This window comes from Takifugu flavidus, chromosome 19 (genome assembly GCF_003711565.1).
Source record: "Takifugu flavidus isolate HTHZ2018 chromosome 19, ASM371156v2, whole genome shotgun sequence".
Classification (NCBI taxonomy): Eukaryota; Metazoa; Chordata; class Actinopteri; order Tetraodontiformes; family Tetraodontidae; genus Takifugu; species Takifugu flavidus.
The window spans coordinates 4,080,670-4,105,036 of record NC_079538.1 but is presented as its reverse complement, the minus strand read 5'-3'; the positions used below and the strand labels follow the sequence as shown (position 1 = coordinate 4,105,036).

Genomic DNA, 24,367 nt, shown 5'->3' with positions numbered 1-24,367 from the left:
GTTGTCACTTTTTAAAGTTAACGGCAGCAGGTTGAAATGGACCAACCAACCTCCCACTGAAACCGGACCAGTGAAACTACACGCTGAACATGAGTCAAGACAAACAAGTTAACTTAAACAAGCTTATTTTTAATGGATTTGCAAAACTGTTTGAATTTCCAGAGAACTTGTGTACGTCCCACCCAATCACCCTGTGGCAAACATTGCACAGTATTACAGAAATAAATCCAACCCAGAGTAATGTGCATGCAGAGAAAAAAAACATGGGAAAAGAAACTAAAGTAAATTTAAAGTCAAATAATTCATACAGTTAAAATAAAACTGATACACAGGACATACTGCACTATGTGGTTCTCTTAGCTGGAGGAGAAATTCAAACGCTTCTGCTTCAGTTCGGCAGCCGTCTGCATAACTGAATATTAAACTGTAATTTTTAGGTGTTGTGGCTCCGCCCACCACACAGCCCCGCCCACCACACAGCCCCGCCCATCTTCCATATAAGGCACAGGACAAAATCAACCCCACTACAAAAGGAGCTAGCCACGCCTCCGTCACTCGGTAACAAATTGTTAATGACCAAATACGACTCAACAGAAACCCCACTAAGTGTACAAAATGTTAAATCTATTCTCATTTTTTTTGTAGTATTTTTATTTTGATTTCCTTTGATGGTGAGTGCTGTGGGTGGGGAGAGGTCAAGGGGTCATGGGGGGGACCCAACCAGGCAAAGGAAATATTAAAAATAGGAGCTTGTCTTTTTTTTTTTTTTTTTTTTTTACAAGTTTTAAAACAAATGACAAGAAACGTGACTGGATTTCTCTTTATATTAGAAATAAAAATGACCATCAGATGGAGAGTGGAAGAATGTGGTGGGGTGGGGTGGGGGTGGGGGGTGTTAGACGAGTGAAGTGGTTTATTGTTTTATTCTGACATTATCAGTGTGCAAGAAAACTCATGAGACAGGTTAGAGCAAGAGTTCAGGTTAGCAATTAGAGTGTGGGTGTGTGTGCGAGTGTATGTCAGTGTGTGTGTGTGTGTGTGTATGTCAGTGTGTGTATGTCAGTGTGTGTATGTCAGTGTGTGTGTGTGTGTGTGTTAGTGAGTGAAAACAAAAATTGTTCAACTGCAGCACTTGCTCTTCCAGCCTGTGACTCCGCTTCCACTGCTGATGTCAACGTTTTCACTGTTGGGCTCTTTTACAGGCGTCTGTGGCAAAAAGCAACATTTACGTTAGAACTTCCATTTAAATAACCCGTACAAGTGTAACGATGATGCTGCTGTCATGGGTCCACAACATCGGCTGTGGACCATTTCCATCCCAAAATGATAAACACACTGGTACAATCCACTCAATTACTGCACAGCTACTTTAAACTCAGACATGGTGTTTTAGCTTCCATTACATGTATTTAATTGTATTGCAAATGACCAGAGAACTTTTAAAATGAAGAAAAATGTGATGTGCAATTATAGTTTCATGTTTTCAGAAAAATGCAAAAAAAACCTGTCAGTATTATTTTGATCTATTCTCAACACTAAAACGGATTCTGATCGTTGGACAGTGCCGCCTATTGGCAGCTAGAGGTACTACACAGCGAAGATGGCACTTTGAAAGCTAAAATTGTATTATATTTAGAAAGGTTTCATAAACCATGCACTGCTCTTGTCAGACCACTTCCTCCAAATCTGGAAACTAGAACAGCATAAATTGATGGAAAGGTTGCGTGAAAAGGGTGGATGAAGGTATTTTATATATGGCGTACCTTTCTCAGGATGTCTTCTGCTAACGTGAGGAAAGCTTTCTCGATGTTGATGTTGGCCTTAGCACTCGTCTCAAAAAACCTAATGCCGTGCTCCCTCGCGATCTGTGGAGAAAGAGTGATGAGCAGGGCCACTATTAAATCCCCAAGTCCAAAAATAGCGTCTGATCCTCGGAGCTGGACACAGATCAGGTATCACACATTCACACATTCCGTCTCCAGTCGTGTGTGTGTGTGTGTGTGTGTGTGTGTGTGTGTGTGTGTGTGTGTGTGTGTGTGTGTGTGAGTGTGAGTGTGTGTGTGTGTGTGTGAGTGTGTGAGTGTGTGTGTGTGTGTGTAAGCGGCTCTTAAATCTACCAACAAATGAGTCACTCTCAGGTTCCTTTTATAAAGGTTTTTTTTTAGAAAAGTCTCGATAGTCGTGTGATCGTGACCTGCTCTCAACTCTGAGGTAATTACATATTTGTAGATGTTTCCTTCGTGTCCTCACCTGCTCCCCTTTGGCTTTTGGTACGACCCTCTTGTCCTCCATGTCACACTTGTTGCCTAACAGCATCCTCTCAACGTCTTCATTTGCATGCTGAAGATGAAGGAAAACCAAGGTGATGCAAATGCTTGTGCAGCTACAGGTAAAATTAAATTTGCCCCATGATCCCTTGTTTCAGAGCAAAGCCTGCAGGAGGATCTCCATGACAACCAGTAAAGCCTGTGCGCGTTACCTCGTCAATATTGCGCAGCCATTTACTGATGTTCTCAAAGCTCTTGGCGTTGGTGATGTCATAGACCAGCATGATGCCCATGGCTCCTCTGTAGTAGGAGGTGGTGATGGTGTGGAACCGCTCCTGACCCGCCGTGTCCCTGCGGAGACACAGTTACGCTGTCACATTCGGGCCGGCGCCTGTGTCCCAGAGGTCAGATGTGCAAATGACGACATTTGCATGAGCTCTCAGGAAGAACTGAACAGTATCGTCACTGAGGCCGGTTGGAGCCCGAAAAAAGGCTCCGTTTAGAGACACGTCCCACTTCAGAGCCCGGCTCCGGAACACCGACTCCTGCTGTCCTGGACTCGAGCAGCACGGTTCTATTCCCGTCCGACGCTGCACGGCTGCTGGCAGACGAATGTCACCAGAGCGCTGCAGCACGCTGGGACGGCGCCGTGTTTACAGCACACACCTCAAAACCAACAACGCCAGCATGTTGGCGAGGTGCTGGCGTGGGAACACACGGTCAGGTTCCATCAGTGCGGACGGGCCGGGAAACCAAGGCATTGGTGAATCAAACCCTGGAGAAACGCGGCTCCCTGCTGCCCCCCTGTTGCCCGTGCTGCCCCCCTGTTGCCCCCCTGTTGCCCCTGCTGCCCCCCTGTTGCCCCTGCTGCCCCCCTGTTGCCCCCCTGCTGCCCCGTGCTGTCCCCCTGTTGCCCGTGCTGCCCCCCTGTTGCCCCCCTGCTGCCCCGTGCTGTCCCCCTGTTGCCCGTGCTGCCCCCCTGTTGCCCCTGCTGCCCCCCCGGGTCTGTTCACGAGTGTGGGCATCTTACCAGATCTGTAGTTTGATCTTCTTTCCTTGCAATTCGACGGTTTTGATCTTGAAGTCTATTCCTGCCCAAAGCAAAGCACAAGGGAGTGAACGTTAGAGGCAGAACGGAGACGGAACCAGACAGAACAGCAGAACCAGACAGAACCGCAGAACCAGACAGAACAGCAGAACCAGACAGAACATCAGCCCGGCGGGGTTCTGCAGCCTCACGTTGGGGCTCGTCATCTGTCGCTGAGCAGAGACGATAGAGACGCCTCGTTACTCCCAGGCCGACATCTGCCCACGTCGGCCAACTGCCCCCCAGCTCCACTCGTCTGATGCCCCTGTTCTGCCCTGATAGGAACCGTCCTGTCTGACGAGACCCGACACCGGTCCCTCATTTCTGCCCACCTGGGACTCAGAATCACTGGAACTGCAGCTTTAAACTAAACAGATCTTTATTGATCTGCTGACACGTCTGAGCGACGTCACGCCGCCATAAAGATGCCATAAAGAACACGTTGCAACAATTCCGTGGTGACGCAACACCCGACCCACCAACGACTGATTCCTAACCGGTGTTTCACATCCGCAGGGGAACCTGAAGAGAAGAACCCGAGTGATCGGCCACGTGCACGCGTAGTGATCGGCCACGTGCACGCGTAGTGATCGGCCACGTGCACGCGTAGCTGTCACGTTCGGTGGCTGCAAATCTGCTTCCAGTTGGTCAAAGGCGGCAGCACATCGCCGTCCGCGGTGCTGACGTGCGCCGCCTCCTGGATCCACTCGTGTCCGATGATCCACAGAAGATCAAAGATCAAACCCTCCCCGTAACTCTGGAACCAAGAGAACGTGCGCTGCCTCCATGTTCTCGTGCAGATTAAAAACCTTCTGGTTCCTGACGCCACCCGGTGACACCATGAGGCAGAAACGGTCCGGTCACATCAGCCAGACCCAGTTCTGTCCACGTAACCCTGCTCAGAAACTGTGGGGCCGAAGGTTGGAGGAACATCTGCGCTGGAGGTGGGGCGGCAACACGGAATAATGAAGGAACTGGCTGCCAAGCTGTGACTCACTAAATATCCTGCATTCCCCACAGAGACGGGGAGGAACCCAAAGACCCGCTGAAAAACAGAAATTCAAGAGGAAGGTAGAGGACCTTCTGGGGTCCCCACCGGGACGCGCTGCTGTCCACACAGCCAAAGACAGGACACGACGGGAGGACGACTGAAGAGGACGAGCAGAGGGGACGGTGACGGAGGAGACGGGAGTTTCCAGGGGGGTATTTTGAGAAGCAGCTGTGCATCCCCGTCCACAGCGTGGACACGGGTGTCCTGCTCCGTCTCTTCCACAGAGGTTCCAAATCAACCGGTTCCAGTTTGTTCACGCGTCAAACTGGGACGTCCAACCTTCCCATCAATGGAGGCCGCCGCAGGGTTTTGGGGTTTTATCCCCTGAACGCGGCCTTGTGATCGGCTTCCTCCCGAGCCGACACACAACCTCCCGAGCCGACACACAACCTCCCGAGCCGACACACACAACCTCCCGAGCCGACACACACAACCTCCCGAGCCGACACACAACCTCCCGAGCCGACACACACACAACCTCCCGCGCCGACACACACAACCGCCCGAGCCGACACACACACACAACCTCCCGAGCCGACACACACACACCTCCCGAGCCGACACACAACCTCCCGAGCCGACACACAACCTCCCGAGCCGACACACACAACCTCCCGAGCCGACACACAACCTCCCGAGCCGACACACACAACCTCCCGAGCCGACACAACAACCTCCCGAGCCGACACACACAACCTCCCGAGCCGACACACACACAACCTCCCGAGCCGACACACAACCTCCCGAGCGTGGTCGCACTTGCAGGCCAAACATCGTAGAAAGGCACGTGTAACACTAAACCGAACAAAACAAAGCGACGCAGCAAACACATCCAGTCGGACAGGTTGCGGCGCGGACGCGACAACGTGTCCTTTTCCCCAAACTTCGGGTTTTTCCTTAAACCGTCACAACGCTGTGGAAATCCGCTCTTTTCCTTCACCTCATTTCATCCTCCTGATTCCAAAGTGGATCTTTAACGAAGCCATTTGAAACAGCCTGAAGCAGATTTCAGAGTTAAATAAGTGCGTCTAAAGTCACAGTGGCGTTACCAACAACAACAGCAACACGCACCATCAGCCGATGGAATGACGTGCACGGCTCACTCGTGCGCAGCTGTAAAATATCTGTGCAGCGCGTCCAGGACTTCTGTGGTCGTTCCAGAGGAGAAAAGCTCCGCTTGATTATATAGAACACGTCACTTCCTGGCCGAGGCTCCTCGACTCACATTTGCTCCATCAAGTCCTTAAAAGTAAAACCGCTCCACATCCGTGAGACAAAATAACCGGAACAATGAGAGAAACCTGCGACTTCTCACAGCTCGTGGATGTGACGCTGATAAAGACGAAAACCACTGATGTTGCTTAAAGAAAATGTTGCTTTAAAACTCGCACATTTGTTCCGTTTACACGAGTTTGAGGAGCGGCCTTAATAAAAACCCCGGACGAGTCCATCTGGCCGGAACCGTCATCGTTTCCTGGCCGGACTGAGCTGAAAAGTCACTGAAGTGCAAACTGCAAGTGTCAAAGAGCGAAGACGAAACCTCGAGGGAGCATAAACGTGTGGCAGCAGGACCCGGACGAGCCTGGACACCACTGGGAAGGCTGTCAGGGCGCTGGGCCTGGAGAAGAGCAGAGATGACTGACTTCCCATGGTCATCTTCGATCCATTCTGATCTGACGCGTTATGAATAAACGCAGTTTGCACCTGACATCCCTCACAGGTTGGAACATGGACTCAAGAACGCTGGTCAGAGGCAGGAAAGTGTCATTAATGTCACCATTTCTGAAGCCCTGCAGGCAGAAGTGACCCCAGGTTCCCCTTACACCATGATGCATAACTTGAAATACCATTTTAGATAACCGAACACACACTTTAAGTGCGTATTTTGACAGTCGCCGACTACCGTCGGTGCAGATTATACACGGTTAACAGCGAAGTCTGGGGTGTAACTCATTAATAGATGTGATTATTTGGTATCCAAGTTGAAATCAAGACTGTGAGTGACGTGGAAAGAGTTTGTTCAGCTGTAAGAGGCCCTGCACCGCTCCAAAGTTGGAGCCATGTTAGCAAACTAGCCCGACACTGGGTCGAGTGACATGACAGGATCTCCTCGCAAGGTTGCACCGGTAATTGTAGCCGTTAGCTGTCGGTCAGTCCACAGGAAAATCGCCTTCTTCTGAGGCAAAAACGCCACATGGTGGAAGGAGAGAGTGCGTGAGGTGAGCGTGAAGGGAGCCGAGGGACACAGCTCGGATGGAGGCCTGGCGTGATGCTAATGTCAGCGCACGCTGGTAGCATATTGGCTAACCGAACGTGCCCTGCCTACAGCTGCGGCAGAGGGTCACCAACTGTCAGCCCACACCCAAGGAAACGCGACCCAAAATGCCAGCGAAGGCGCACGTTTAGTCTCTGTGGCAGTTTCTTACCTATGGTGGAAATGAAGGTTGTGTTGAAGGCGTCGTCAGAGAAGCGAAACAGAACACAGGTCTTCCCCACGCCCGAATCGCCGATGAGGAGTAGCTTGAACAGCAAGTCGTACGTTTTCTTCGCCATCGAAATAGATTACGTTCACCTTGACGGGACAAAAAAACGATATCCTAGCACGCCTGTGTGAGGTCTAAAGCCAGATCCTTCGCCAACCCGACCAACTGGCCCGCTCCTTTGGACTGTTAACGCTTAACAAGCTGGGATTGTTGATTAGCTTGGCAAGCTAGTTGGCTAAATACCATCCAACAGATCGTCTCTATAGATGTGTCCGGAGTTCTACTTGCCAAGTCTGACCAATTCGCCCCTACCGCATGAGAACAGAAAGCAAAAATAGGCTCTCCTCCCGTGTGATTCCCCTTTTCCACTCTAATTTCTCCCACACAGTTGGGACAAAATGGCTCCTCTCTAACCCGACTCACTCTTTCTTCAAACTAGCGGCGAGCTAATTCAAATTCTCGGCACACCCCGTCATTCCAGGGCCTTGTCACAATAGAGACCTGTAGGGATTTTCAAAAAAAAAAAATCTAAACGTAATTGCGATCTGTGTCGCTGTGGGTACAGAAAGATTTCCCCTTTTCTACAGACAGATTACCACCGAAATATAGACGACCGCCGTCGCCTTCGAATGGGAGCCTTCGGGGAGACACCCTAGACCCAAAGGCACGCCTTTCCACGCCCATTCTGTCAAAATGGCCTGTTTCCATTGGTCGACGCTGCCGTCATTAATGTTGAACTCCAATGTGATTGGCTATTCTATTGAACGAGCGGCAGGGGGCGTATCTGAAATAGTCGTTCAGAGAGGGTAATAAATGCCAGCGCGTAACGAAAACTGCCATTTCTGTCGCATTCCCCCCCTATGATCCCTGCATGATGTCGCATCTGTGTACGTTTTCTCGGATTTGAATGTGTGAAATCTACGGGCTTGTTACTTTTGTAGTAACTCCTCGGTAGAGGTTCGGACTGAGGCAATACTGAAGGTGACGTATGGAAGCGCGCACCTCTGATAGGTGGGAACGCGCGATTCCAGTCTTTCTGTCAGAACCAGACGGACAGAACTCACATCTCCAATGCACAACACTAATCATATCAGGCTCCGGCTACATGCATGTCAGAAACGACAGCCTATACTTTTGTCACCGTGTCGCTTTCATGGTGACTTTCTCAGTGAGGCTTTCTTTGTTCTGCTGTTTGGTTTTCCAATTTCCCCTTTAAAGCCGCTGTGGCCACTAGAAAGATAACAACAATCAATACATGATTCAAGAGTACTTTATTGATCCCTTTAGGGGGTGTCCATCAGGGAAATTAGCATGATCCTTGATATGTGACGTCATACAGTCAGCATGTAGAAGCATCCAGAGATGTATAACGGGTCGAGCAACTATTCGCAGCAGACAGCGAACTGCAGCTACTTTTACCCTGGAACAACACAGTTCCTGGCGCTATGTAGTGGTGGTGCATGTGTCTGCAGAACAGTCACTGTTATTATGTGAGGGTGAGTCTCGACGGAAGGATTGCCGGTTAAGGCAGCAGATTATGGAGTGTGAGTCCAGTCAGAGAATGAAGGAGCTTGGAGAGAGAGATAGAGGTCCAGTTTCATCTGAGGAACAGGATGAAGGATGGGCTATCGGTCCAGATGCACCAACAAGCCAAAGGGTTTTATGCTTTATGCACAACTCTGAGGTTGGGCAGGAGGCTTGAGGTTACACGTACAGGTTAGTGGTCCTGACTTTAACCAACAGCGACACTGAGCAGTAGTCATGAAATGGCATGAAAATTTCACGTTATAATAACTTTCTCTGGTGCCACAAGTCACTTGTAATGAGTTCTGGAGTTTGCTTTTCCTGTAGTGTGTGGTGTGTGTAGTTTAGGGTGTGTTGATCCGCTGATGCACTCAGCTGTGAGTCAAACGGAGTGATGTCATGGTTTAAGGCCTTATTTCTGTTTGTGCCGGGCGTTTCCCACATCCTCCTGTCTGCAAGCATCAGGACTGCTGAGCCGCTAAAGCCTTTCTAATAACTGTCTCCATGTTCATATCATTACTCTGCATGTGTTTGTGTGTGTGTGTGTGTGTGTGTGTGTGTGTGTGTGTTGTGTGTGTGTGTGTGTGAGAGAGAGAGAGAGAGAGAGAGAGAGGAGAGAGAGAGAGAGAGAGAGTTTCCTTCTTCCGGCTGTCAGAGTATAGATCAGTAGTTTGACTATCAGACACTCCTTAGGAATGTTAAGTATGCTGCATGTTTTTGACTACCAAGACCAGACTTGTCACAAAGAAAGAGAGAACGGTGGAAACTTGGGTGGATGCACACACAACAGGAAATATTGTTATTCGGTAATTCTCTAATTACTGCAATTCTGAATAAAAACACCTTTAAATGCATTCAAAACTGCCCACAAACTTAAACATAAGATAACTGTGCAAAGCTATCAGCATTGCCAGGTGTGAGTGTGTGTGTGTGTGTGTGTGTGTGTGTGTGTGTGTGTGTGTGTGTTTACTATGATTAATAGTAACCAACAGAAAATGGGTGGGTGGATGGATGTTTATCCACTTTTAACAGGCAGAAGAGTGGATAATAATGCAAATCCACAATTATACCTCTACACTGTCAAGATAATATAAAATATATAACACAGGTGTGAAATATGAATGAATTCCTGGTTGCATTTGGTGAGAAACAAAGTTTTCACAGCCAGACCAAACGGAGGGGGGAAGAGTGCTGTGATCTAAATACATAACAGCCCTTAAAACTCTTAAAACAGATGTTTAGCGGGTGTTCAGATTTTTAGCGTATTTTTGCACAGAAGATGCCAGATGAAGAACAAAATCCTTTAATGTAGCTCATATTTTACCTCTCTCCCTACATATTTTCTCTTCGGAAATCTTCGCTAAGCCAGTAAATCATGCTTTCCTCCCAGATCGAGGTGCATTCCTCAATTTGAGGCCCTCGGGGTTTCCCTCTCACTCCAGCAGATACGACTCATGTCGGACTGTTTGACAGGGAATCCACACAGCTCTTTGGTTTTTGACCCTTTATTTGGACATTTCTAACGCTGAATCAACAGTGGAAAGTTGGGTAGTGACAGGAAACAAAGGAAGCAGAGAGAGGATTGCGTGAACCACAGGCCAGGATTTGGTATGCATGCTAATGACTCGGTCCCCAGGATGTCCCAACCATGTGTTTAGCTTCAAGAATTTGGGGCCCTTCCTAACAATGTGCACAGTTATTTCTTTATGGGAACTTAAACATGCACCCCATAATTCACTGGAACTATTTTATGTCAACAGGAGGGTCATGGATTCCTCTATAAATGATAAAAACCTACATTTTGAACCCAACAGTCGGGAATGTAACACACAGTTTAGCCATTCTGTGTAGTTTTGTTCCCTTTCTGCTTCAAGGATCAAGACAAAGCACATTGCTTGTTCATGTCATTCTATTTTCCATCCAAGGGTAAAAGCAGAAGCATTAACAGAGAACTGAAATAAGATTTTTAAAATGTCCTCTGATGAACCTTTGCTAAAAAAGCCATTGAACCCAGCATGAGAACAAACACCGTGTTTTGATTTTGAACTGTCCAAAATATGCAATTTGAGGACTCCTAATTTTTATTTTCAAAAGTACGGGGAAGGTTTGGCGCCATTTGACAATAGAAGGCCGCAGAAATCTGACTCAGTCTGCTCTAGCAAACCTTTTCTCAGGTTCTGCCACAGGAAACCGTGACTAACATTGCACAAGATTACAGACGTTTGGTGAATGGTTCGTCATGCACATGAAGCCAGCACCGCGTGATGACAGGACATAGTAAGTGTTGTGAATCTGCTCTAATGTGGTGAACCAAATTCCCCCCTGCCAGTTTTCCTCTTTTTGGATCAGCCATTGTGCAATTTACAGTAAAATCCCCTTTATGACATTTTGTGCTCATACTTGAACACATTTGTTAGAGAACCAGCATGAAAATATGCCAAACTTCTTTTGAAATGCATAAAAATCTTTAAATAGTGGCCAAGAATGTTACAAAATGGTGTGGCCACACCCCCTTACAAAGAAGCCCCTTGACCCAAATGTCTGAAATTCTGTAGGGAATTCACTGAATGTAGATTTATAGAAGACCAAGACAAAACCCAGCAGGAAGCTGCATTCCAGCTCTCCAACTCAATACACACACCATCTGCCTTTGTGTGTGTTACCTACAAACAATGCAGGGATCTTTCTGCTGGTTGGGTCACAGCAACTGGACTGTTGGAGTTCCATGAAGACGTTTCCCTCCCGTCCAGGAGGCTCCATCACTTCTGAGTGTTGGGGAGTTCCAGATACTCTTCAGGTGCTCTTTGGAGCTTCAGTCACCTGGTTGTTGGTTGCTCCGCCCCTAATTATGGAGGTCGTTGAAACGTCCCAAGCACAAAGGAGTTCTCCCCAACATTCAGTTAGAACTGATGCTGTGATTTAAGGACCAGAACTACCATGACCTGGATGACTGAGAAGCTTCACGGACATTATGCAAGCATCATTTAAAGTGAATTAAAAAAGGACTGCAGTGCCTTTTGGAGGATTATCAACTTTATTTTGCACTGCATGCATAAGTTTTACACGATCCAATTGATTAACCGTATCAACGATCAACAGATCATCAATGAGTAACATACTGGCCATAATGTTTTGATGCGAAGGCAATAATGAAAATCAGCAAACAGCAGATTTTGTCGCCTTGATCATTTTACAGAAAACTGATACCGTTTCTCAGAACACATAATAGCATTTTTAGAGTTAAACATCTAAACATATGTGACCTTCCTTGTCATTGACCGTCGTGGTTTATGGTGTACTTCATGATTTTGTCACCAGGTGGAGCTGTTTTGTCGGGATGAAAATGTTGGGTAATTATTAATTTAGTGTTTGCTCTGCTATTTGTTCTCTGTTTAGTGGCCCAGTTGTACAAGAAATAACATAACATTGTCCAGGCCCAATCCAGAACCATTTTTTAAAATCAGTTTTACAGAAATACTTAATAAATCACATTCGATTTTGTTGTCTGTGTAGATTCTCAATCATTTTTGTTGTAATCCTACTTATACAGGACATTTGCGGTCCATTTACCCTGAAGAGTGGCAATAGTGAAGATTACTGTCACCCGTAAATAACAAACATGTTTCACAATTCGGCTGTTGTCACCGTCGACCAAAAACTCCATTTCCCACAATCCTCTGCACCGCTCCGCAGTGAGGTGGGGTGTGGCGGTTGAATGACTGCACACACACACACACGCACGCACGCACGCACACGCCGAACGCCGTACATCCAGTTGGGAGCATCAATGAGCGGAGGAAGATGCGGCCGAGGTCCGTAGGTGGTCTGTTGTGTTCCGGGTAAATGTGATATTTAGACGTTTCTCCTGTCGGATATTTTGACTTTGACGGTTTTTGCGGAGCCGCGAGGGAGCGTCGATCCAGCGTCGGAGCCGCTGTCGGTCCGCTTAATTTTCCAGATCATTAATGAAGGAAATTGTCCTCCGGACACAGTGGCATGTCTTGGTTTCTACTACCCTCGGCTAAATGGTAGTGGTGCTATTTCTATTAAGGATCTCTGGAGAAGCCACACTGAATTCGTTATTAATGGTAAGAAACCATCGGTTAGAGATTTCACCGGCGGACGGGAGGCTGATTGGAGATATCACGTCGGATATCGGCCCATGTTGACTCGGGTAGTAAAAGCTGCCATTTTGTCTTATAGTGTCAGAAAAATAGGCCAGTCATGTCGAAAAATAAAAGCAGCGAGTCAGTGAAGGTGGTGGTTCGATGCCGCCCGGTGAACCAGAGAGAGGATTCCAGTGGACCTCCAGGGGGCATCATACAGATGGACCTGCGGCTCGGACAGGTGATCCTCAGAAACCCTCGTGCTGCGGCCAGCGAGCCCCAAAAAACATTCACATTTGACGCCGTGTACGACGCCAGCTCCAAACAGCGAGACCTGTACGACGAGAGCGTGCGGCCGCTGGTGGACTCGGTCCTCGCAGGGTTCAATGGCACCATTTTTGCATATGGACAGACCGGAACTGGGAAAACGTACACGATGCAGGGGGCCTGGATGGACCCAGAGAAGCGAGGTGTCATCCCCAACGCTTTCGATCACGTCTTCACTCACATCTCCCGCTCCCAGTCTGACAAGCAGTACCTGGTGCGTGCGTCCTACCTCGAGATCTATCTGGAGGAGATCCGGGACCTCCTGGATCCGAAACACGGCGGCACTAGATCCTTGGAGCTCCGAGAGAGTCCCGAATCCGGCGTGTACGTTCGTAACCTCACCTCGTGCGTCTGCAAGAGCATCAAGGAGATTGAGGATGTGATGAACATGGGCAACCAGGCGAGGGCGGTGGGGGCAACAGACATGAACGAGCACTCCTCGCGGTCCCATGCCCTGTTTCTGATAACCGTGGAATGCAGTCAGCCTGGTCCGGACGGGAGGAAGCACATCCGAGTCGGGCGCCTCAATCTGGTAGACCTGGCGGGCAGCGAACGCCAAGCCAAGACAGGTGTCCAGGGAGAGCGCCTGAAAGAGGCGGCAAAGATCAACCTCTCGCTATCAGCTCTGGGGAACGTGATCTCGGCGCTGGCTGATGGGCGCAGCGGCCATGTGCCCTACCGGGACTCTAAGCTGACCCGACTGTTGCAGGACTCTTTGGGCGGAAATGCAAAAACTGTCATGGTGGCCACTTTAGGTCCCGCCCCCCAGCACTACGATGAGACCCTCACTACCCTTCGCTATGCCAACCGGGCAAAGAACATCCAGAACCAGCCAAGGGTCAACGAAGATCCCAAAGATGCTTTACTGCGAGAATTCCAGACGGAGATCGCTCGCCTCAGGGCCCAGCTCAACCACAGGAAGTGGAGTAGTAAACAGAAGGATGAGCAGTTTGATGGTGACAGCTGGGATGAGGACGCCGAGCTTGACGGGGACGTTGGCGAGAAGGAGGCGAAGGAGTACGTGAGGCTGGAGGAGCAGCGGCTGGAAATGGACAAGGAGGCCATCAGAGGAGATCAGTTCCTGTTGGCCGAGGAGAAGCAAAGGCTCCTGGGAGAGAAGGAGAGGATGCTAGGAGATCTGAGGAAGGAGCAGGAAGCCACCGAGCAATTGACGGCCAGGTACAAGGTAAGAGCTCAAATCCCACAGGCAAGTGTTTCAATGATCCAGTCACTCATAATCCGGGCTGAGGGATTAAAGACGTGTGCTCCATGAGATGAACATGTGTGACACACGGTGATAACTACAGAATTACATTCCAAGGAAACCATAAGCTCTTAACATCAAGTAGAAAATCAGGTAGAAAACGGCGGGGGGGGGTTAGCCAGGTCTCCTCAGAGCCGGAAGGTTCCAGTTCAAGTCTGAACTGGGTCTTTCATGGAGAATGTTCTCCTCCCTGTGGATCTCGGCCTGAGACGGTCTATTTTGGAGCGAACCCGCTGCTTATATGGCCGTTAATGATATAAGAGGAAAGTGAAATGTAACTAGGAAATGTTCCTGGTCACATGTCTGGTCACATGTCTCATTTATTCAGACAGGAAGTCGTCACCGTGTATTTTTATTCTCTTCTCTGGTGATTTTCACTAAAGCTTCCACCATCCAGATAACAAAGGCTGTCAACAAGTCACAGGAACGCGGGTGGTTTATGACCCCCAACAGCTACCGAACACGAGGCTCCGTTGGGTCAGATTACCGAGCCCGAGGCCCCAATGTGAGGAAAGCAGAGCAGGAAAACGATATAACCAGCGTCACGATGGGACAGAAGGACAATGTGATAAAATGGAGGAAGAGATCCTGCTTTGCTGATGTTTGGATTGTTAACCTGCCAGACTGCCCGTATCAGCACCGGCGTGGTGGGTCGGAGTCTGCTGGAACCGGATGGACACATTCATCTGGTCTCCAGCACAGTTGTAGAAGACTTCAATATTAGGGAAAATCCCCAAATATTACTGTAATTCTACACCAAGAATCACATCTACATGCACTTTTTAGGGTCGTAAAGCATCAAACTTTACTGAGCGCTTTAGTTTCCTCCAAGATTTTCAGACGTGTCTCTTTCTCTCCAGAATCTGATCGTCGGAAAGTCCCGTGAGACACAGAGCAAATGCTGCTTTCATAATTGTTTCTCATATTCGTCTCCTTTTCATGGTGTGTGTGTGTGTGTGTGTGTCTGAGGGATAATTGAAAGAGAGCCCTGTGATGTCAGTCCAAAGATTCAACAGAAGTCATTCTCAGCCCAGAGGAAAAGGTTGATAAAGGACCAGAAGTATTTCCTGCTTTGGTGCGTCAGCCTCCGGCTCTAAACCTGTAAAACCTGCTGGTGTTAGTTCATATCACTCATATTCCTCTTTGGGACTTCTTATCCTCACAAATTTAAATCCTTCATGTAGTCAGTATCAAACCAACAGTACGTTTGTTATGATCCTTCACTTAGATGACCCGGAAACCTAATTAGGAATGTAAAAATCAATTCTGACCGATACAATAATGCGTATTTTGCATTTAAAATGTGCTCTCTTGACCGCATCGCCTGCCTGGATTATCCATCAATATCATATTAAACACATGTACAAAGACGCTTTCCTGGTTGAACTGAATAACACTTTTTTATGAATAGGGGACAAAGCTTAACATTTGATGGCCTTTTATGTTTCCATGGCATTTTCAGCCGATGAAGCCGTCCTCTGATTGGCTGAGACTGATAGAAGCCCTCCAATCACAGAATGAGGCCTACAGGTCCTCATTAATGTCTCCAATCAGAGAGAGGTTGCTAGGTGAGCGAGGAAGATCAGGGAAACATGTAAACATATATGATAGGAGATGCGGAGCCCGAACCCGAACCCGAACCCACACAGCTAGGGGAAGTAGGTCAGAGACCGACCTGCTGGAAGCGTGCTAGGTCAGCTCCTGTTCCTGGGGGGCCGTGTTGGCTCCAACTCTGGGGAGAGATCTTTTTAAAGCAGCTGCTGCTAGGTGGAATTGTTACAGGGAATTTTCTGGAAGAAATGTTTTAAGCACTTTTTATATGACATAAATAATCAGACATTTAGTCAAACATTTTATAGCCTTTTATCACCTCTCATCACTGACTGTGCAGTGCGTCGGTGCTGTCGGGGGGGTTATCGCCCTCCGTGGAGTTGTGTAACGCAGGTATGAGGACAGTGACTGAGGACACCCCCGTGTCCACCCGTCAGTGGACATTCCCGGGTCCGTTTTCCTGGTCAAACCTGACACATCTTCCTCTTCTCGCTCTGCAGTGATGGTCTGCAGCACCTCAACAGCTGAAAACTGCTCATTTCATTCGTGCCACTTGTTCTAATTGCCTGTATTTGGCATCCAAAGAGATTTGAACATTTAAATGGTCGTCATGGAAACAGGAAACAGGAAACTAAGTCAGAACCTTCTGTCTTATAAATGTGCTGGGGGGAGATGAGGAATAGATATTTTTCTTTTGATTTTGTTCATGAAAAGCCTCACACTGCGGTCACCCTGGAAGTAACAGAAAATAACAATGTTGTTTTTAGTTTGGATGCTTTTTCCTGTCGTGGCCGTCTCGTGTTGCAGGCAGAAATGTGCGTTAACATCCTGCTGCAGTCAGGACAAGCGGCGTCCTTTGAACATTAATGTTATATCAGCACAACAGAGCAGCACACATTCACCATAGCGCCATGTCGCAGATGCCATACTCCAAAATACCCTGAGAGGGTTTTCCATACGTACAGTTTCCCCCCATGTAGGATTATGGATGACTGTTTCCTGTTTATGTAGCTCACTTCCTGTGTAATTAGAGGTGGGAAAAAGTAGATAAGAGAGGTCAGTGTGTCTGTGTGTGTGTATGTTTGTGTGTCTGTGTGTGTATGTTTGCTTGTGTGTGTGTGTGTGTGTGTGTGTGTGTGTGTGTGTTTGTACATGCTATGTATTGTGTAAAAACCTGGTTTTGGTGCTCAGGTTGTGTCTGAAGTGGTATCCTGCTGAGTGATGTTGAGCAGGTTGCCAGAGACGGTTTGACCGTCCTGTCCTCCAGTCTTGTGTCTTTTCTCCTTGCGATCATCTCATCGCTCCTCCCAACACGCTTCTCGCCTGTCTGCTGCGTCACGTTGTATTTATAAACCCTGTTCTCCCAGCAGGCCCTGGACCTGCTGTGATTGGCCGGCTCACTGGGCGCTCTCTCCCGTTCTCTTGGCTTTCCCATCAGGAAACCAGACCTGTCGCTGCCAAAAGAATGCGTGCACGCACAGAGGAGCAGATTATGCACGGACGCACAGCTATGCAGGCTGGCACACATTTGCGCTAGCAGGCTGCAGGAAAGAGGGGGATCTCTCTGGTGTCGTTTAGAGCACTCGTCCACATTTATCCACTCTCACACACCATAACACCCCACTTACAACCAGTCCCATCCGCCTCTCCGGCCCATTATAACCAGTCTACACTGTCATTAGTGACACATACATCATGCATGTATTTACATCTTCCTCTCCTCTTTCCACCCTTCCTCCTTCACCCCTGGGTCCTGGTTCTGGTTTCTTCCTGTTTTTCCACTGTAGCTTGTTTGGGGGGGGGGGCGTTCTGGGTTTCTCTAAAGCACTTAGAGACCATCTTCACTGTAATGGACAGTTTCTAAATAAAGATAAATTGAATTAAATTAGTGAATTAAATTCAATTCCTGACCCTTGCTTTTCATATTTTTTCAGTATTCAGCATAAAACTTACTTTACTCAGTAAAAATGATACTTCATAATAATATTCTTCAGAATAATGTTGGAAATGAATGCACAGAATAATCTCATTGTCTCGGTGACACAACTTTATATAAACAGAGGGTGCTGATGTGGACCTAGCCCCCCCCGGACATCCGTCTTTGTTTTGCTGTCAGACCGAGGTCCAGGAGGCTCCCGGGACCTCTCAATGGAACACACGGGGAAGGTGACACCGCCATTTTATCATGAGCCAGTTTCATTTTCTGGAGCTGGGCGGTGAAATCTGAACTAAGGATGTGACACAATATGTTTTAACAATAAAGGTGCCACTGCAGTCGTGGCACTGGTGTAAAATATCCAGTTTGGGTTGTGTTGTGTGTTTGAAGGTCATGACTTCCATCTCTGGAACACATACAGTAAAGACAGGATGTGCCCAGAGAAGCTACAGAAACACAACAGTACTGGAAAAAACCATGAAAACAACACTTGAATTTGAACAAAGCATCAGTGTGAAAGCTTTACAGAGCTGCCTTGTAAACTTGCCCGTTATAAAGCCAATGAAGGAATATTGTGTTCATTTTTTTTAAATTACCCATTAATAGACACTAGAAACTCAAATTCCACTCCAGAATATGAGCTCTATTGTCATGTGAGCAGCTAAAATGTGACCATTATCTCTGAGATGATGAAACTGCTGCTTTGATAATGGATTCATTCATGGGTCTCACACACCTCCTGTGTGTTCAGCTTATCAGCAGCAGCTGCACCTCCAGAATAGTGATAGTTTTATTCTTTTTGGAATGATTTTCCTCTGTCCTGAACATCCAGTCAATCCGTCTGGAATCAGGAGTTGTGAGTCGCTCCTGAAGAAGACTGCAGCCCAGAGATACACAAAGGAGAACAACCCATGACACGAATCAGCTCTTTAATGAAGCTGAGAGAATATGACAGAGCACAAACAACAGCAGAACAGTGTAACACACACACACACACAGACACACACACACAGGCTGACAAAGACAGCTGGAGACAAAGGGCCTTTCTGTAAAGACTGGCTGCAGATGCATCCTCTGAAGGACTGCAGTGTGCTCTACATGAGTGTGTCATAAAGGATGTACAGTCAGCACATGCACATGCGCACGCACATTCACATTGTCTTTTTGTTTAAGGTCCCTGGAAAGGAATGTGTCCATTACCAATCAGCTGTGGCCCCTGCCAGCCTCTCTCCGGCCCCTTTAGTCTCCATTCATCTCCCTCTTTCTATATTTTCTTTTCTGATGCTGCAGCGTTTTATCTCAAACTTCCTGCTTCTCTCCGCCCTCAGGCAAGCGCTTGTGTGTGTGCACACGTTTATGTGGTCACGTGTCCGCTTCAGCAGGCGTCTCTGAGTGGAGACCAGAGTCAGCGTCAGGCAGCGGCAGATAAGAAGTTGCTGTTTAAGCTGAAGTCGATCTGAGCTCAGCTGCTTGTGTGGTGGTGTCATCACGCCTGTTTCCACCTCATCAGCGCATCTGCACCCGCTGATTTAACCATTCGAACTCCCCTCATGCTCAGGACGACACTGATGTGCAGCCTGCTCTGCTCTTACCATCAGTCGTGTTTTCTGCAGATTAGAAACTGTTGTTTCAGTCTGGTTCCACAGCAGCTAATGTAAAAGTTGATCATCGCCTTATCTGATGGCGCCCAATGTTTGACCCCGCCTCTTTTGTTTTGTCTCAGGCAATGGAGAGCAAGCTGCTGGTTGGGGGGAAGAACATCATCGACCACACCAACGAGCAGCAGAAGATGTTGGAGACAAAAAGGCAGGAGATCTCCGAGCAGGTGACGTGTTGACGTGTGTCTCCACTCATGTGCCTGACTAGAATTCAGATTTCATACAGGACGTTAAAGTCAGGTCAAAAAGCAAATGTGACACAAGTGCAGCCAGTGGTTGAATTTAAAACACACAACATCAACAGCTGGCATGAAGATACACAGGACTATCAATAAGAAGCCCTCACAGAGGTTCCAGAGGTCTTTTATACTTCTTCTTCTTATACCTGGAATAAAATCTCTCTTTGACCTTGAGCGTCCCTGTCTCTCAGGATCTGCTTCAACATTTGAACGACATTACCGCCACCTGATTCATGCACGATTCATGCTGGAGCACGTTTCAACCAACCTCGGGTTGGGTGAGGAGGGGAAAACTGATATAAACGATTCCTTTCAGACTCGGAAAGAGAGGGAGATCCAGCAGCAGATGTTGGCCCAGGACGAAGAGACGGTGGAGCTCCGGGAGACGTTCACGTCTCTTCAGCAGGAGGTGGAGGCCAAGACCAAGAAGCTTAAGAAGGTAAAAGGTGCACAGAACCCCGACATGCCGGCCACACGCCTTTGACCCCTGATGTGGATCCTAATGACCCCATAGATGGGGTCATTGACCCCATAGAGTCTAAGGTCTATGGCAATGACCTTTTCTTTCTCTTCCACTTCATCATTTTCGATCTTGCTGATCTCTTCATTCAGTTTTCCTCCCCCCACTCATGTGCTGACGGTCCCACAGTAACCAGCAGCTGAATCCCGTCAGTTTAAACCCTAAAACAACCCTCTGAACATACAGACGCCCCCCAGGGCTTTCTGTCCTCACCTCCCAGTCTGTGATCCCCCGCCACACTGTGCCATCGCTGTCTTCCCATCTCTGACGGTGCACTGCTGCCTCCGAGGTGTCAGCCCTCACACTCTGACCTGTGAGGCTGTGGACAGGCCTGACAGCTGTGGACATCTGGACAGGCAGTAGGGAACAAAGGGCGTTGAGAGGCTGTGGCCCCACCACAGACACGTGCTCCAACACGACATCGGCAGTACAGCATGGGCTTGTACTGCGGGTTAGTTTAGAGTTTAAGCCCGTCCAGAACAAAGGAGGCAGCACTCCAGAGGCAGATGAATGAGGCGTGGGGGTGGGGCGACCCTAAACGTGAACCCGTTCCCGTACAGTGCGAGGCCGAAGCGGCCCAGCATGTAGGCGCCGCAGTGTTCCCCCCTCTCTTGTCAGGATTTGCCTCCTTGTTTGGTTAAGTTCCCGCAGCACAAGGATGAACGTTGTGACGGCTGGAGGGCTCCGGATTAAAGAGGAGGAACAAGCCGCAGCGAGAGAGAGAGGGCCGCCGTCCATGCCGCCGCGTTTCCATTGGCCCCACATTTCTCCAGACACCAGTGCCTCCAGTGCTGTTGCCAGGGGCAACCACGCTGCAGCGAGTCAGCCGGTTCACCAGCGTGTACGCCGTGACAGCGCCTCTACTCACTCCCCCCCCCTCTCTGCCCCCGTAGCTGTACGCTAAGCTCCAGTGCATCAAAGCGGAGATCCAGGACGTGAACGACGAGCACGTGAGGAGCCGACAGGAGCTGGAGCAAATTCAGAATGAGCTCACCAGAGAGCTGAAGTTCAAGTGAGTGGCAGGAACGTTCGCTCTCGTGTTTTCACCCACAACGAGTTCCGCCGTTATTAAGAGCTGCTGTCTGTGCGGACTTCCTGCCTGTGATGTCACAAGAACAACTGTGTGGTGCTCTCGTAGGTACCTGATCATCGAGAACTTCATCCCTCCAGAGGAGAAGAATAAGATCATGAACAGGCTGATGTTTGACCCCGAGGAGGACCAGTGGAGGTTCCAGCCTCTGGTTCCAGCTGAAAGGTCTGGCAGCGCTCTAGACCTTCTGTCCTGACATGTTTGATCCAGTCGAGCTTTGATCCTGTCTCCTTTTCCCTCAGTAAATCACTGCAGATGAAGAAGAGACCAACGTCTGCGGTTGGTTACAAACGGCCTATTTGTCAACACGCCAGGGAGGCCACAGCGTTGGGACCTCACTTTAGATACAGGGTAGGAGTGTGTGGGGGCTGTACTGGCACGTGGGCATGCAAACTAGACAGCTATGATGTCACTGGTGTGTGTTCAGGCTGAAAACATCATCCTCCTGGACCTGGACATGACCCCTCCACACGTGGCCTCGTTAAATCGCTCCGCAGCGGCGCAGCCCCACCACACTCGCTCTGTGGACAGTTCGCCTACGAAAGACAGAGGAGTCCGCAAATCCCAGTCCTGGTGAGCACGAAACCGCCCAAAGCTGAGCCTGAAACTTCGATATCGGCTTTTCCTGCTTCCTTATTATACGCTGGCCTGCGTCCGACATTCACAAGTGGTTTAGAGTCGTTGGGTCGCTAAATGAGATTAGCGAGGATTAACCACACCCACCTAATCTGATTGTTCATCTATCATTTGCTAAGCAGCCCATAATCTGGGTGCGGTTGCTTGATCTCCTAAAGCCTTTTTTTTGGTAAAAGTGCTCTGTAAGATGAGAACGCCTGTATTTTATTGGTGCTTATTTTGTGTGTTGGGTGTGTTTTGCAGGAGTCAAACTGCTAAATCCATCACTTCCTCCTCCTCTAACGTGTCCCTGGCGGCCTGTCACGCTGCGACACCCATGGCAGCCCAGTAAAGCTTTACCCAGCGTCCCTTTTCATTATTTATTTTCTCGCTCTCCCTCTTCTTTTTACATATTTTCCCTCCTCCTGGAGAAGGACCTCCTCCCAGCGATGTCCGTGGCTGTTGCACACGCCCCCCCGAGGGGTGAGGATGGACACTGTTCCGACCGGAACCTCGATCGACCTCACAAAAGCCACGTTCCCCTGTTCTGCTGATGTGAAGGCCTCTTTTCCTCCCTGCATGTTTGAGTGTCCAAGCCTATGATTGTATTTTTAAACAACCTGCTGCAGTACTTTACTGCCTGGACTGTGTGTGTGTGTGTGTGTGTGTGTGTGTGTGTGTGCTATCTGTATATAGAGGGCTGCATGATTGCAGTTGGTGTTTTAAACTGTGGCCATCACAGAGCTGAATCCTCACAAAGTTGCTGTACGTATCTTCTGTATTTCGGTGTTTTGTGTGTTTGGGCTGTTTCCTGTGTCAGATTTAGACGCAGATGAGTTTGTAAAAAAAAAAAAAAGGTGGCTGTTGTACACAAGCACAGTAGAAACTAAAAGCAGTGAGTGTTGGGGTTGAGGTGCGGGTGCTGTGACCTGAGTCTGGACGTTCTGCATGGGTTCTGTCCATCACAGTGTCGAGGCGAAGGCCTTAAAGCGGGGTCGACCCGGTCCTCGAGGGCAGCGACCCCTGCCTGTGCACTGTAAGCGTGCACAGGCACCAGTACTGTGGTGGTTAATGCAGAATGATCAACAGAATTTCTCTTCCCTCTGTTATTCTCATGCTCAGGACAAATAGCAGTTGTTTGGACTTTAAAACATCTGGGCTGCTTTATGTTACATTACAATTTCACTGGACTTGAAAAGACAACTTGAGTCGACAAGTTACCTCAAACTCTTGTTCCTGTTCCCTTTCTCGCCTCCTCTGCGTTCTTCACCTCCATCTCTTCCTTGAATGTTTCTGCCTGCGGTCCGGTGGGTGGTTTATATCAGGAGGCTCCGTGTCGTTGGATAATTCATGTCGGGGCTCCGGTTGCGGCTGGACTCACTGGCAGCACAGCTCATGACCTTTGACCTTCCTGTAACACATCTTCAGCTTTTGTACGGGTTTTGTTGATGGAAACACCAAAATCACTAAACAGATGTCTGTAAAAGTTCTTCTTATTTAATTCATTTGTAATTTCATCTCCAAATGCTGACATATTTAGGTTTCTCTCAAGTCTTGAGCACAAGGTGGTGTCTTCAAATGTTCCAAAGCCAGATTCTGAGCGTGCGCTCGTATAACGGAGAGGACGAACATATCCTCATAGTTGAAAAGCTATAATGGTTGATAATATTGTCCAGTTAAACAGTCCCAGGCCATCTTTAATGGTGCTTTTCATTTGAAGAAAAATGATTATTGAAGGATAAATAAGAAGTCTGGTAGAAAAATCAGCAAGTATTTAAAATGTTTATGTGCTATGTGCTCATTAATTTGCCCACAGTCCTCGACATTCATCCCCACTGCCTGCAGATGTTGCTGAATCAGGCAGATGTGGAGGGAGGGATGATCACAACTGGGTGAAACAGTTGAGGAACAGCGAGCAGCCAGCGTTGCCTGCGAGCGTCTGTCATCTTCAGCAGAATCCTCTGTGTTACCGTCGGGAGCGTGAAATAGCACACGTGTGTGTGTGAGAGGCTGTGGGGGGAGAAGGGAGGACGGCGCCGAAAGAGGGGGAGGGGGGCGGCTGGATGGATGGATGCATAGACAAGGAGAGGAATGACTCGGGAAGCAGCGGACTGGGCCCTCAGACTCTGTTTCCATGGTAACCAGCCCCTAAATGGAAGCTGGATGAGGGTTTGGTGTATTTAAATGTATGTATGTAACATTTAAGAGTCGAGCTCATGTTTGACTGGCCCAAAAAATGAATAATAAAAACAGTCATAAACCTGCTGCATTAGGAATCTGTGTGTGTGTGTGTGTGTGTGTGGGGGGGGGGGCTTGATTATACTGAGTCGAACTGGCTTTATTGGAGCCGAACATGCCCCGCTGTGATTAAAGTTACATGCAACATTAATGCCACGATCTAAAAATAAAAGCAGGTCTCCAGCTGGACGCACGTGCGTCTGGCATCACTTAGTCACGCTCTCGCTTCTTGGTGCCATAATGGTGAATATTTCAACTCATTGTGTTTTCCCCATGATAAAACCCCCAAACAGTGGTTTCATCTCATTTCCTGGATAGAGAAAGAGCCACATTCTCCAAATAAAGGTCGCGCGTGCGCGCTCACGCACGGGTGCTTTCCAACCAGGACTTTGGCGTCTTGTCTCAACAATT

The 24,367-nt window shown here is 48.5% G+C and overlaps 2 protein-coding genes and 1 long non-coding RNA gene across 4 annotated transcripts; 1 reads left to right on the top strand and 2 right to left on the bottom strand.

Moving 5' to 3' along the window:
• Nucleotides 1-108: 108 nt before the first annotated feature.
• On the bottom strand, nucleotides 109-7,528 carry rab10 (RAB10, member RAS oncogene family). The gene is made up of 6 exons (XM_057017381.1): nucleotides 6,832-7,528; nucleotides 3,298-3,358; nucleotides 2,480-2,618; nucleotides 2,251-2,340; nucleotides 1,764-1,865; nucleotides 109-1,206 (listed from the first exon to the last, which is right to left on the bottom strand). Exons 1-6 carry the CDS (start codon nucleotides 6,956-6,958, stop codon nucleotides 1,120-1,122), a joined length of 606 nt encoding a protein of 201 aa, XP_056873361.1. The 5' UTR covers nucleotides 6,959-7,528; the 3' UTR covers nucleotides 109-1,119.
• On the bottom strand, nucleotides 3,365-6,825 carry LOC130516350 (uncharacterized). Its single transcript, XR_008947453.1, has 3 exons — nucleotides 5,126-6,825; nucleotides 4,955-5,036; nucleotides 3,365-4,859 (listed from the first exon to the last, which is right to left on the bottom strand). It is a non-coding gene; the product is annotated as an uncharacterized LOC130516350 (long non-coding RNA).
• Nucleotides 7,529-12,136: 4,608 nt separating the features above from the next.
• Nucleotides 12,137-23,983, top strand: LOC130516283 (kinesin-like protein KIF3B). Of its 2 annotated transcripts, none has more exons than XM_057017249.1 (9): nucleotides 12,137-12,500; nucleotides 12,616-14,031; nucleotides 19,320-19,421; nucleotides 19,810-19,932; nucleotides 20,907-21,025; nucleotides 21,152-21,268; nucleotides 21,346-21,454; nucleotides 21,531-21,676; nucleotides 22,153-23,983. In XM_057017249.1, the coding sequence occupies exons 1-9, from the start codon at nucleotides 12,438-12,440 to the stop codon at nucleotides 22,319-22,321; spliced, it is 2,364 nt and encodes a 787-aa protein (XP_056873229.1). In that variant the 5' UTR covers nucleotides 12,137-12,437; the 3' UTR covers nucleotides 22,322-23,983. The 2 variants fall into 2 exon arrangements, with proteins under 2 accessions (XP_056873229.1, XP_056873230.1); XM_057017250.1 differs by having other exon boundaries at nucleotides 12,138-12,500; nucleotides 21,983-23,983.
• Nucleotides 23,984-24,367: the final 384 nt, after the last annotated feature.